The sequence below is a fragment of the Dermacentor andersoni genome, chromosome 11 (assembly GCF_023375885.2).
Source record: "Dermacentor andersoni chromosome 11, qqDerAnde1_hic_scaffold, whole genome shotgun sequence".
Lineage (NCBI taxonomy): Eukaryota > Metazoa > Arthropoda > Arachnida > Ixodida > Ixodidae > Dermacentor > Dermacentor andersoni.
In genome coordinates, this window is record NC_092824.1 from 97,911,667 (window position 1) to 97,926,825 (window position 15,159).

At 51.1% G+C, this 15,159-nt stretch overlaps 1 protein-coding gene across 2 annotated transcripts in view; it reads right to left on the reverse strand.

Moving 5' to 3' along the window:
* LOC126538976 (uncharacterized) overlaps window positions 1–15,159 on the reverse strand; it is a 121,948-nt gene that overhangs the window by 50,436 nt on the left and 56,353 nt on the right. For both annotated transcript variants that reach the window (XM_050185662.3, XM_055075200.2), the window contains exon 6: window positions 7,124–7,266. In XM_050185662.3, the coding sequence (XP_050041619.2) occupies window positions 7,124–7,266 (143 nt within the window). The remainder of the gene's footprint in view (window positions 1–7,123; window positions 7,267–15,159) is intronic.

The window sequence follows — 15,159 nt, forward strand, 5'->3', positions numbered from 1 at the left end:
GTTTTAGCGAACGGAAAATGTAGCGACATAGGAGCACGTCAGAATACGAACAGAAGTAGAGGCAAGTAGGCGCGTTTCAATAGCACAACAGAGTCGGAACTTTCTAATGCCAATGTTACCTGCGGATCGATAAAATTAAAGTGAAAAGGCGGTGCCGTGTAGAAAATGGGAGATGGGCAGGGACTACTTCCTTCCGGAATGACGGATCAGCTGAGCTGGAAGTCAGCGCTGTCCTCGTCTCTTGCATAAAAAAGTTAATACACTGCAAAATAATTCACACCCTCAAAACTGAATAAGGGTTTAAACCAGACTATAACCCACCCCCTTGCACTCAAAAAGGGTTAAGCGTGTGTATTATACACCATGTTACACCCTTATTACCTTTTATGAGCGTAACCTATTTTACAGTGTAGTTTCCTTCCCCTTACTTTGTTCTCTCTCGATGTCTCTTGCCCCAACCTCTCTCATTCAAGCTGCTGACCACCGTTCATGTGTCAGCAAAGCTAGCGAGACATTTACAATGCGGTTAGCAGCAGCAGCATCACTTGCTTTCTTTACTGCATATATATAAATAAAACAACTCCTAAAGGCGACCACCGTTTACTCGAACTCGGTTAATTCGACTTTTCGCTTAATTCGGACATACTGGAAAGTCCCGGTGAGAAACCACACATTAGTAAGAAGCAATTTTTTTTTTTCGAACGCTAGAGCGTGCTGCTTCAATTACTAAATGTTTGAATACAGAAGGAATTCAGCAGACGGCGCTACTGCAAGCCTAGATATGAAACTATGTTATATTTATCTTTTGCTGGTTGACGCTCTTTCCGCCCGGGAAGTTCCCGCTTGTTTCGCATCGTGTCGCGCCTCAATAATCAGCGGTCTGCTTCGTCCGTTCATCATGTCGCCGCGCGTGGCAATTGCACAGCGCTGTCCATGGATGTCAAGAAAGCCATTCTTCAGGATCTCTTTTTCCATCTCGAAAAAGATTAGAATTGCTTCCTTCGCTGCGGTTCGTTAAACAACCTTTTCGCATGATTCGACCAAATCTTGCCGTACCGCAATAGTACAATCAACGAGAGACAAATGTACTGTCTCGTCTCTTTGTTCGTGCGTGTTGCGATCGTGCGTGTTCGTATCGTTACCAGGTTACACCAATTAACCTGCGCCTACACGATAACTTGAGGAGTACACGTTCTTTCAGCAGGTCGCACGCTACCATCATTCGACGGAGAGGGGTAACGAGATTTACGACATTCACATCAGAACTCCTCGATCTTCTACTGGTCTACACAGACACCCACGCTGACGTCACCCGGAGGATAGGGCGGTACAGTCACCACGTCACTGTGTATCCCTGGGTAACAAATCTGCCTTCTTTCAGAAGCACACCACGGTTATTTCTTCCCGAAGGCGCGGGTTCGAATCCCGGCCGCGGCGGCCTCCTTTCGGTGAGGGTGAAATGAAAAAAAAAAGTGCTTTGTGTACTCGATTAAGAACCCCCAGGTGGTCAAAATTAATCCGGAGTCCCCTCACTATATACGGCGTGTCTCATAATCGAATCGTGGTTTTGGCACGCAAAACCCCAGAACATAATTTTCAATCTCTTTCTTCGCAATTTCATTCATACGCGATTTTCTTCTTCTTCTTTTCCCTTTCTTCTCGGCGCTCGTCGTGGTTCCACGCGTCGCGGAAGGTGACGGTCAGCCGCACTCGCTCTAAGTGTTTTCCTTCCGGCATCGTCGCCGTCCTTCCCCTTCCCTCGCGCCCGGCGACTCTGCGCCAGCGGTGCTTTACCGGCTTCGCGCAAAACCGCAATGCCGCTCGTCCCAGCCCGGTCACGGCTCGGACGCGCACGCCTCATCCGCTTCGCTGTCTCTTGTCCTCTTGCCGTTCACGTCGTCGAGCGAGCTTTCTATTATCTCGGCAGCGGCGACGCGCGCGAGAGAGTCTTCCTGGCGTCTAAACGCGCGAAAGAAAAAGCAAAAAGAAAGGAAAAAACGCGACCGCACCGCTGCGGTGCAGCCAGCCGTCTGCGGGACTGCTCCTCTTTTGCAGGCGGAAAGCCAACTCTTCACCTTTGTTTGCTGCGCACTGCTGACGACGGCTTGAAGCTTCGCTTCTTCACTTGCGTTTCGTTTGTTTGTTTGTTTTCATTTTCTTTCTCTCTCGCTCTCTTTTCACCCGTTTGTCGCTGCTGTCGTGGACGCAGACGCGTGTGACGCATGACCCGCCCGCCTGCGTCGGCGGTACCTCTGCGGAGACGCCGTTCAATGCAATGACGTCGCACAGGCTTCCTTTACATTTGTATTTTACAGTGTTAGCTTGGAACGTTAGCATCTTCTTTCTCTCCCTTTTATTTGCGGAAGCGGGGTGGCCTTAGGTTGCAGGAAGTTAACAGCGGGAAGACGTGTGCGTTTGGTGTAGACAAAGGTCAGAAGAAGAAAAAAAGTGTGTGCGTGTGTCTAAAAAAAAAGACAAGTGGGAGAGGGGGGGGGGGCAGTGCAAGTGCAGGAGTCCAGGAAGACGAAGAAGATGAAGCAGAACGTTCAAGTTCTCCTGTCGGTTATCACGGCGGTGGCAAGACTGCCAACCCGACACTAAATCCAGCCACACGAATGTGCGCTGGCGAGTCGGTATATGTTTGAAAGTACTATGACCTTCCTCCTCGCTGTTAATACTGCGTTCGTTTATATTTGTCAAACTGGGAACAGTGTAGAAACCACGGACGACGTTAGCAGACGACAAAAGAGCTTGTGTCGTCTGCTTACTCGCCCCTCCCTTCTACACTGTTTTAACGCGAGAGCATTAAGGGCCCCGCGTCGCATAAGATCCAGCGTCGGCGTCCGGCATCCCGCATCCAGCGTCGAATGTCGCTCAGACAAAAGGAATTTCGAACCAAATTCTGGATCACGCATACCCAACCACTCCTCTACCACTGAAGTTGCCCATACCTTGTATTTGATTCTTTAAAAAGTTATTCGACGGAATATTGAGAATGGCAGCCCACGAACAAATGTATTGAAAAAAAGAAGAACACCTACAGCGCATATCTTATATGTTAGCTCTTCTCAGACTGAAATATTAAATGTTGGAAACAATAACAGGAGATCGACCAACGCAAGAGGCCGCATTTCTACCAGAAAGCTTGCCTTCGTTAATAAAGTTCGCCGCCAGCGCTTCCCGGTAAACCTTACGGTTACATAAGTTGCAGCTGCCGGGAAGCCGCTTGCGTCCCCTAAACTAAAACTCTAATTCGTTCCTTCACTCCTAGCGTATACACTTCTCGACCCGAAGCGCAAGACAGCTTCGCATTACGCGAAAGCGGCGGGGGTCGAGGGCGTGTCGTGGCCGAGGTCTCGGCGTGGTCGTTGGTCGGCACTCGCCGGGTGCGACCGCACAGCTTCCCTCGCCAGACGCACACAGCTTCCTCGCCGCACAGCTTCCCTCGCGTATCGCTTTCATCTTTCTATCACATTTATATCATCTCTCTTACTGCCAGCGGTGTGTGGGTGCAGGCGTGCGTGACGTACGACCCAACCGATGCACCCCGCTGCGTGGATGCTATGAGAGTCCCCTTTGAAACGGGGTGGTGTGTGGCGCCACCTGGATCTCGTTCTTATCTCGCCTAATGTCCTACCCGTCTCGCTGAAGAAATCACGCACACACAGACAAGGAATTCCCAGCATCAAACTTTCTGAACCACTGCCGGGAAGTTTGCTTTTGTATGATTCCGTTGCTTGTGGTCTCCCTACAAGGTGCCGCGCGTAGTGCTTCTCCTCTTGCAGTGCTTCTCGTCGTCACTGACACTCGCTCTTCCGTCTTACTTTTTTTCTTTCTCCACTGCATTCGCAGTCCAGCACTGCCTTGACTGCTGCAGCCCTTTGCTTAAACTGTCAACACGCGAGGGTTAAAAAGCGCTGCTAAGCCACCACGCGCTGTATGCATTCTCATGGGACCTTTTTTTTTTTTTTTGGCCAGCCAATAAAACTGTTGCAGGTAATTTGTACGCAATGTACGTAGTCCATGTGCGACCGCATGTCTTATATCGGCCGCGTATAATCATAAGTGTATAGCAGTAAGTGCAGAAGCTGTCTGTGGCAATATATACTGTATGTGGCGTCGTGGCTGTTCACCATATGCGACATCTGGCGGCTCGGTACAGCGAGAAAGATAATATCGACAAAGAAGTTATTTAGAATATTAAACGTTTAGCAAAAGCGTATTCGCTGTTTTAGCTTATATTCATGGGAGCTCCGAGACAAGCAAGCTAGTGAGGGGAAAAAGCTGAACCAGAGTTCTTCGTACTCTAACCAAAGGAAGAATTAACGAAGGAAGAAAGCAGATACGAAGAACCGGTACGAAATTAACAAAATCTTCATACATGTAAGGAGAGAACATCACTTCCTCCGCTGCGAAAGAGTTTTGAACAACGTAAACGATTCTCAAAAAGGCCGACGCCTCGCACTTCTTCCGGGGACTTAGATAGACAGAAGTGTACCTAAGACGAGGAGATAAGGTGCCTTTTTTTTCGAATGAGCCTTTCGTTTATTTATTCGTTACATTACTGGTATAATCGGACCGCAGTACGCTAAGCGAAATGCCACAACGTGCGTGCGCGGCTCGCAGCGAGTCAGCAGCGAGGGGAAAACCTGCGAATCAATGGTTCTCGTCATTCACGTTCGGCCCCGCGCCATTAGCCTCTGCACGACATCTCGAAGAGCTTCGCGTCGACGTGACCTTGCGCGAGGCGGTTTCTGCATGACTGCACATACTAAATTCCTACGAGAGAGACTGTTGCTTCGGGAATGAGAACCCTCCTGTTCGCACCCCACCATTTCCCGTTTATCTTTTTTTCTTTTTTTGTAAAGCGAGGAGTCGCCCATTCAAACTCTAGCAGTGTGCTTGCCTTTTCTTTCCGTTTCTTTTCTCGCGCTACATCTCCTGCTTTTTTTTTTTGTTTTTGTCCCCACCATTCGGCAGACTTATTCGTTCAGAGATGATTCCCAAGCTATACAATGACCGCGGAATCGCGAGGTGGATTACGCGCCTATTCATCGGCGCTTCCGAGGAGGTCACGCATTCGTTGCGCTGACCTCGAGTGCACTGAAATGCGATCTTTCTGGATGAACTTGAAAAGGAGCGGTTTCGCAGAACGACGACATCGGTCTTTGAAATGTCACACGCCGCTGCCTGGATGGAACCTGGAGTTTGCTCGCGTTTGCAGGTGTAAGGACCGAAATCGGGGGATAGGAACGACACTTCACCTTCACCCATACATACGCTACCGCGCACGAAGCATTTGCAGCTTCGCATTAGCTGTAACGACCAAGGACGTACGTTTTTGGTTCACATGAGCGTACTCTCAGAAGTGCCGAGTCCTGTTTCACACTGTCCGGGCTTCTGTACTACGTAATTTCCATGTTATCACGATAAAACTTGACATCTGAACAGAAATTCCCATTTGAGTCATACTTACCTCACGTTGTCATATCGTATTTTCTGCTCGCTAGCTTACACGTACTGGTATCAAATGAAGCACACTGAAGCCCGCAGTATGTATATAACAAAGAAAAAAAGAGAAACTAGGGAAAACTATGCAGAGCCAACGCACGTGCTTAAATCTCTAGGAAGTGAAGCTTTCGTGAACCAGTTCAGTAAACTAATATTATGAAACTAAGTCCGATGCCTACAACTGTATTTATTGCCATCTATGTAACACCTGTTTATGCACAGCACTGCTCAAAACTTTCATGTCATCCGACGCTTATATTTATGCGCCACACCGTTAACGATCTATAAGCCGAAATGCAAGCAGCAGCTCATGCGAACGCACAGTGACACCTCGACGCAGCGACGTCACGAGGACAGCTTTGATGCCTTTCAAAGTAAGAGTGACGCGGAGAGAAGTTCCCCGCGTAAGACAGGGGTAAGGTTGACTGTCATTTTCTGAGGTTTGATTCTTGCGGCCTCGCCATAACGGGGAAAAGGTGTCGCGATAAGGTCTTTTCTCGTGCACGCCAAGGACAGGAAGGCGAACAGCAGCCACCGTCACCAAAGTCTGAGAGGGTAGCTCCGCTTCAGAAACGCTACCCTTGTCTGTCGCTGCGTTCAACGAACTCGCTACTTTAGGCACTCTCGCTTGAACAAAGCTGCTGGCTGGCGAACAGTATCATGTTGCGGGTATCGATTCGTTCCGAGGTAACATGCATTGCCGTCCTGAAGTCGAGCAAAGTGCAATTTAATTTCGCGATAACTGTAAACAAGCATTACCAAGAAATACGCCTTCGGTTCCAAAGATGGCATCTGTGCGGAACGTGATTGCGCATTTCAAACCGACAACTTTAGACCCCCCCCCCTTTTTTTTTTCCGTCTCCGCCGCAACAGCCGTAACTTTACGCAGTTCCCCTTTACTGAGAGGGTTGGGTCTGGTCCGATAAATTGCGCCATCGGCAGTTGGAAATGCTACGAACCCGTAGTTAGATGCACGAGAGCTAAGGACCAGAATACCTCGAGTGCCTACGACATACCGGTATGTTCCAATGGACATCTTGCTCGCTTAGACGTTCTCACAGCCAGACGACGACGAAGTTCACCAACGACCCACGCCTGCCGACTCTACGGAGTCGCATATTCTCCGCGCCGACCTTGAACAGACGTACGTGCACTTTCTCGACGAATACAAACGACCTTTTAATTCCCAGAATTCCTGAGAGACATTCGTGCTCCGTGAATCACTGTTTGTACGAAGCCAGCCGCAACCTCCATAGCTCTCCGGTAAACGAACGAAAGGTGAAAGTGGGCCTGCAAGGGTCGATAATTTACGACCGCAGGCACAACGACATACACTTTTACGGCCAGCCAAAACCTGTATACACGCTTGCCTTCGCATGCAAAGAGCCCTTAAGGCCCGCGTATACGCACATATATTCGCGGTGCTATTTTTCGGCGCCGTATGTGTGTATATGTGTGTATAGATATACAGTGTAAGGGGGATGGGGGTAGGGGGCTAGTCGAAATAAGATGGAGCGCACTGCGACAGGGAGTGGCTGCCTCGTGCAGGCGCGGAGGTGGCGCCCTCCGTCTACAGAGAGAGAGATGTCATGACAAATGGCGTGCGACTCACCCGTCGACCTCCAGTTGCACCCCGTTGGAGACGCTCCGGTTGGCGAGGTCGTACTGACAGTGCACGGACAGGCCGAGGTCCTGGTTGGTCACAATCATGTCGTGGTGCTGAATCACGATGTCGGTCGAGAACTGGCCTAGGCTCTGTGGAGCATAAAAAAAAATACGGCACCCCGTATTTCACTGTCGCTGCACGACGAAGACAGCTACACAAAGAAAAAAAAAAAGAGAGAGAGAACGAAAGCGAGAACGATCGTATAGTTTGCAAGTAATTCGGGTTACTCGGTCCCGCGTGTGACATAGAATCTGGTTAAAGCATGAGTTATGTGCACCGAGGTGATCTCGAGCATCGGTACGCCTATTAAACACGGCGCGTATACTTGTACGATTGCTGCGCCTGTTTGTGTAGCGGTGCGGCTATGGCGACATTGATAAAACGAAAGGAGTTGGAAGTCGTATCGATCAGGTAACTTAGGATACTTGGACTCGTATGTTAAGCTGGGCACGACACGATTACAAGTTAAATGCACAGATGGATGATGGTCGCGAGTGCAGCTGTTCCGATGGCCTATGCCACACCGTGAGGGGCAAATACGCGGTGACTATGTTGCAGCTGTTCCAACTTCAGTATCGGCGAGCGATGCCGCTTTCGTGTGCTTTGTCAGCGATGTACAATGCGAAGAAACGCGTTGCACTGACGAACTAGTTCAAGCAGTTTTCTTTAACAGATATTGCCATTATTTAAAAAAAAAAAAACATCTACACGCTGTAGCTTAGCGCTTTTCGTGTTTCGGCCTTCAGAAGTGGAGCAGACGTTCACTATGTGCAAGGTGACTAGCGGTGCTCTGCCCATGAGATTCGAATGCTCTCTGTTCGCCGAAAGTATGGCCATTATAGTCATCAATATGTGAACACGGAGTCAACTGCGCAAGTTCCAAGTACACGAGCAGCTCCTGTATATCACTAATATGCTTTCGAATGTTGCGCCGTCTAGAAACACCGATCGACGCTTCTACTGGAGACGACTCTTTGAAAGCAACACGATTGCGGTCTCCTGCAGCGTCGCCTTCACAGTCGCGCGTCACCATGCGACACGACTGTCACCGACTGAGTCGAATAGCTCGGATCGTGATCCACGGGCGACAGTTATTATGTCCCACCTCACATTTCTGAAGATTCTCTCCATATTCTAGACCGTTCCCACGTTGGCCCATTCTAGGCCGATCCCCCCGATTGGGATCCACACCGGGGAACACGGATCGGCCGCCGTTACGTTGTTCATCACGGCCTCATGCAAATGTATAGGTGTTCATTCTTTTCCAGTGACGTCACCGACTTAAAATTCGCTGGCTCACAGAGTTTCCTACTAAAATTACAAGAGCAAACTCTGCTGCTAAGACCACGCAGCTACCATGGGAGTGATCGCTGGCAGAAAGATTTGCCTCACCTTCGTGTTTGTGCCTTCAGATGTTCTTGGGGCTTCTTTTAATACGCTTTATCGTCCTCTACTGGCCTAAATTTCCGCGCAATATTTTCATGAACGTACAAAGGCAGCAAGACTCTCCGCATGTGCATAAACATTGCCCATTGCTCGAAGTCGTTCGAAGTCCGAAGGATGAAGTTTTGGCAAGTCCGTGTTCTAACCCCTCTTTCCCACGCTGGCTGAACCGCTGTGCTTGCAGCACCCGTAGACACAAGCGCTAGATTTGCCTCTAGTCGTTTCTTTTAGAAATTCTATACACTCGGCATGACCTCCGAGATCAGAGCGACTTCCGTCACTGGCGCTAAAGGTCATTCTTGCACTAATGCAGTTCTCGAAGTGCCCCGCGGTTTTATTGACTGTTTATGGTCGCATCCCTCCCAGCGCAGGCAGTGTTCAACCTCTTCCCCATTTTCTCATTATATTCCCCCTTTCCCTAACCCCCGGTGTAGGGTAGAAAACCGGATGCTAGTCTGGTTGAACTGCCTGCATTTCCTCTCCTTTCTTTCTTTCTTTCTTTCTCTCGCTATGCCCTACAGGCGAGACATTGACTACACACACAAAACTGCAAAAACGTATCTCGGTAGACCTCCCAATTATCGCACCCAGCCCTCCCCCCGCATATCAGACCGCTGGAGTTGTGGACGCACCGGACAATTAAGAAAAAGGAAAAAATGACGAAACGACAAAAGAACAGCGAGAGCGTGGATGCTGCAGTGCCGCGTACGTAACAGAAAGGCAATTACGCTCTCCGCGGCCTCACACCTTGCGTCCGCACTTTTTTTCACGCGGACCACCAAGGAAACTTCCTGACACCGCAAGGCCCGTCCATTCTCTTTCGGGCCACTACGCCTTGTTTGGCTTCTCTCGGACACGAAGCTGCGCACCGCGCAGTGGACCCATCTCGCGCCCGAAAAGTGGCCGGCTCACGAAACCGGAGTCAGCCAAGGGTGCCGCCGCCGCAGGGGAAGGATCGGTGAAACCCTTCCTTCGCACGCTTCTCAGAGACACGCAGACGAACTTCTTTTTTCTATCTTTTTCTCCTCCCGAACGCACAGACACATACAATGGCGGGCTCGTGGTTCAAGAGTGAAACGAAGAAGCACACACACAAAGAACGAAACCCCCATTCATACTCGCTCCCATGACCGTGACATTCAAATTTCGAGGCCTACCGCGCCTCGGAAACAAAGCCGTGACCGCTCGGCTATGGTGTCTAGCGTGGGGTGTTGCGTTCTTTTCGTTGCTGTTGCCATTGGCTCCCTAAGAAACACGTAGAAGAAGCCGTTATAAAAATGCTGTTGCCTTTCTATTGACTTGCTGTTGCATTCGCGTGAACCCTTGAAGTCAAAACGAATATTCGATGAAAAAAAAAAGAAAGATCTAATTTGTGGTGATATTTAGTTACTTCCCTCCATGCGAACACTGGGACTGAGAAACGCCACGGTGGGGGACCGCCAGATTAATATTCACCCCCGAGCGTTCTTGCATTCCGCCCCGTCCGGTCTCGCGCTGCAGTAGACCTCCACAGCTATACGCAGCCAGCGCGGCTGGTGTTGGAATCGCACCGCTGGCACGAGTTGTTGGGGTCTCGGTGCTGACGCCCGTTATTGCCAATGGGTCGCAAGCCCCAAGGGTAGCGTTGGCCTGGCGGCCTGGGGCACTGGAACCATCCGAAGGTCCCGGCAAAGCAAGAGAAGACTGATAACAGAACAACTTGTTTATTCTAACATAGCAAAAGAGCGGCCGGTCAGGTCGACCGAAGTGAAGACGGGAGAGCACGTAACTCAACAGTACAAATCGGAGCCTCTCCCCTGGCGTCCGGGGGCAGCTGCTCTTATACTCTCGGCGTCGCGGTCCAAAAGGGAAGGTCACGGGATGAAGGTCACGGCATGAAGGTCACGGGACGGCGGAGCATGAGCCCACGACGGCGCGCACGGTCGAGCCGAGAGACCTGCTGAACCGAGTGTAGTGACGCATCGCCAACCCTCACACACGACGGCGCGAACGGTTGAGCCGAGAGACCTCCAGGCTCCTCATTCGGGGAACTCCGCTCCCCGGCTGCCGCGCTTTGACAAGCGAGGGCACACACACACACACGCACACACGAAGACACGTGGCACTGAAACACGCCTGGACACGCTTGGCGGGTAGGCGTTGCGGCGGCGTCGAACGGGCCAAAATGTCCGCCGTTTTGAACAAAGCCCCGGCGTCCGTTGCATCCGCGCCGGCATTACCGCGCGTTGTAGGCGAAACGTAACAGACCGCCCCGCCGGGGGAAGGAGATCCCGATGGTCAGGGGACTGCATCCGCTGTCCGGAGGGATGTCGCTCGATGATGCTCATAACCGAAGTCGGGCGTCCTTTGGCGTTTCTTGAGCGCAGCGCACAGAGAAGCCCTCGTTCTCACGTTCAGGTGCACACAGGACACTGCAAAGTGACTTCGGGAGAGTTGACATTTTTGTTCTCGTTTCCGGCAAGCGTTAGAACCACGCCTGAAAGTCAACCGCTCAGTCAGCAAGCACGGCACAACCCTCACTAAGCCCTGCCAGGCTCTTTCCCCTTTTATACTGCTGCCTAGTTCCTTACAGTAGTTTAGCAGCACTCAGAACGCGTCCACAAATCGGAAAAATTGCACTAAAAAGCACATCATCACTTTGAAACACTACACAAAAGCAATAGGTTAAAAAAAATCCTGCCTCAGGAAGAAAAACATCAGTAACAAGCAATTTTGAGGCTGATTCCCACGTTAGGGGCTTCGACTTAAGCCATCGGCGTTACCGTTGAGACTCCCCTTTTTGTAACGCACCTCAAAGGAATATTGTTGCAAAGCGAGGCTCCAGCGCAGGAGGCGGCCATTTTTGGGAGAGATGGTCTGCAGCCATTGGAGAGGGCAGTGATCCGTTTCAATGATAAACCTCGAGCCAGCTAGGTAACATGACAATTTCTGAACGGCCCACACGATACACGCACACTCTTTCTCGGTGGCGCTATACGCCTGCTCACGACTCGTCAGCTTACGACTAGCATACAGGACGGGGTGTTCTACTTCTCCATTTTCCCGTTGGCACAGTACAACGCCCATGCCTCGCTCACTAGCATCACACTGAACAACGAACCCTTTTGTGTAGTCGGGCGATCGTAGCACAGGCTGGCTTGTTAGGGCGCTCTTTAGGGCGCTAAAAGCTCTTTCCTTCGTCTCATCCCAGACGACTGTTTGCGGCTCTGTCTTTCTTAGAGCATCCGTCAAGGGAGCCGCGATATCAGAGTACCTGGGGATGTACCTCTGATAGTAGCCGGCGACACCTAAGAACGACCGAATATCGGTCTTCGTGCGCGGTTGCGGGAAGTCTCGCACAGCGGCCACCTTTATTTCAGAGGGGCGGCGACGACCCCGACCAATCACGTGTCCGAGGTAGACAACCTCGGCCTGTGCTAACTGGCACTTGGGAGCCTTGACTGTCAAGCCCGCATCGCGCAGGCGGGTTAGCACTGCCCGCAAGTGCGCCATATGCTCAGGCCAGGATGCGGAGAATATCGCTACGTCGTCTAGATACGGTAAAGCGAATTCTTGCTGTCCCCGCAACACTTTATCCATGAGGCTTGAAAAGCAGTATGGCGCGTTCTTCAAACCAAAACTCAAAACTTTAGGACGGAATGTCCCCATTGGTGAAATGAACGCCGCATACCTACTAGCCTCTTCTGTAAGTGGAACCTGCCAATAACCCCTGACAAGATCTAGGGTGGAAATAAACTGAGCGCTACTCACTCTCTCAAGGCGCTCCTCGATGTTAGGGATCGGATAAATTTGATCCTTAGTGATGGAATTAAGCCTGCGGTAGTCGACGCAAGGACGAGGTTCCTTGCCCGGTACCTCAACTAAAATCAAAGGGGAGGTATAATCACTCTCACCCGCTTCAATAACACCGAGCTGTAGCATTTTCTTTACCTCAGCCTCCATAATATCGCTCTGGCGGGGTGACACCCGGTACGCCTTGGATCGTACTGGCTCTGGGGAGGTAAGTTCTATGTCATGAGTAAGGACAGAAGTCCTACCAGGCCTCTCAGAGAACAGACCTTGAAACTCTTGTAAGAGCTGGTGTAGTTCGGTTTTCTGCTCAGGCGACAGCGATGCTTTACTTATTAAGTCACTAATGACTTGATCGGTGTCTTTCCTGTTCGTCACTGAGCCTAGTCCCGGAAGCTCGACCGGAAGCTCTTCGGGCACGTTTACCATCATGCACACCACTGCTTCCCGTTGCTTATAGGGTTTGAGCAGATTACAGTGGTAAACTTGCTGTGCTTTCCGCTTTCCTGGCAGACTCACCACGTAGTTAACGTCCGACAGTTTTTGAACAATCCGTGCTGGGCCCTCCCACTGCACGTCGAGTTTGTTCTTTAGCGATGTGCGCAATATCATGACCTCATCGCCCACCTCAAAACGACGGGCCCTGGCTGTCCGATCATAATAAACCTTGGCCCTCTGCTGGGCCTCTGCCATTGCTTCACCTGACAACTCCTGTGCCCTTCTTAAGCGTTCGAGGAGCTTAAGCACGTACTCTACCACGACTGGGTCGTCGCCCCTGCCTTCCCATGATTCTCGAAGCATGCGAAGCGGAGATCGCAGCGAGCGACCGTACACCAGCTCAGCTGGCGAGAACCCCGTAGCCGCATGCGGCGCGGTTCTTAAAGCAAACATCACTCCAGGCAGACACAGCTCCCAGTCAGTTTGATGTTCAAAACACAATGCTCTCAACACGCGCTTCATGACGGAGTGGAGCTTCTCAACGGAATTCGACTGGGGGTGGTGCACTGAGCTGTGTAACAGCCTTACCCCGCACCTTTCGAGAAAGGCTGTCGTCAAAGCGCTAGTAAACACTGTACCCTGATCTGACTGGATTTCTGCAGGAAAACCAACTCGCGCAAATATGGACAGTAGTGCATTGACTATCTCAACTGAGCTGAGTTCTTTAAGCGGCACTGCTTCAGGGAACTTTGTCGCTGGGCAGATCACAGTCAAAATGTGTCGGTACCCCGTGGCTGTTACCGGCAGAGGTCCCACTGTATCAATAACGAGCCGTCTAAAAGGCTCCGTAATGATAGGTACCAACTTCAACGGCGCCCTCGATTTGTCCCCTGGCTTGCCCACCCGCTGACAGGTGTCGCATGTCTTCACAAAGTGGTCTGCGTCCCGAAAACACCCTGGCCAATAGTACTCCTGCAAGAGACGGTCCTTAGTTTTCTTAACTCCTAGGTGTCCGGACCACGAACCCCCATGCGACAAGCGCAACAGATCCTGACGATAGCATTGAGGCACGATCAGCTGATCGAACTCCACTCCCCTGCGGTCTAGATACTTCCGGTACAGGACCCCACCTCTTTCCACAAAGCGAGCATTTTTCTTGGCGATACCTTCCTTGATAATGCAGCGTATGTTTTCTAGGCTGCCATCCTTCTTTTGCTCGGCTATCAAAGCCGACCGGCTGACTTTTAGCAACCTGTTAAGTCCGTCTGACGTAGGCGCGATGAGCAAATCTGGAGACAGCTCTTCTAACTTTCCCGTGTCGGGATTTTCCTCTCCAGTATCTGGTGCCTTTAACGCTACAGGCTCAATTTTATCCCGTTCGGGCGTGCTCTGAATACCAGCTTGCTGCGCCTCTGACCCTTTCTCATCATTCAACAACGTCGGCCCCGCAACTACCGCCTTTGCAGCGAGCTCCCGAACCTTCGATCTGGTTAAGGCCTGAACGCTAGCCTCACCAAACAAAAGCCCCTTCTCGCGCAGGAGGTGATCGGACCTGTTCGAAAATAAGTACGGGTACTGGGGGGGCAGCATAGATGACACTGCGGCCTCCGTCTCAAGTGCTCCGAAAGGTCCTTCAATAAGCACTTTTGCTACCGGCAGACACACGCTATGAGCTTCCACTGCTTGCTTGATCCATGCGCACTCGCCTGTGAACATATCGGGTTCTACGTAAGAGGGGTGAACTACATCCATTGTAGCTGCGGAATCGCGAAGCACTCGGCACTCTTTCCCGTTCACGAGGAGGTCTCGCATGTAAGGCTCGAGAAGCTTCATGTTCTCGTCAGTGCTGCATATAGACAAAAACACGACTTGTGTTTTTGTTTCTGGACACTGCGCCGAAAAGTGACCCGGCTTCTGGCACGTATAACAAACGCGCGCTTGCCTCGTCTCGAACCGCTTTCTGCGTTCGGCTTCGGTTGCCGCCGTCTCCTTACGTTCGGTCGGACTGCTTTCACTCGCATCCGCACTACGTGTATCCCCCTTTGCTCTCATGGGTGTGAACTTCGGCCTCTCAAACTTGGAGCCAAATTCACCCTTTTGACCGTCCTTAGCTCCGCGAGCCCGACGCGTCACAAACTCCTCGGCTAACTCAGCGGCTCTAGCCACCGTACTAACGTCTGGCCTATCCAAGACCCAGTACCGCACGTTCTCAGGTAACCGACTATAAAACTGTTCTAGCCCGAAACACTGCAGAACTTTCTCGTGGTCACCAAACGCTTTCTCTTCTTTGAGCCACTCCTGCATGTTTGACA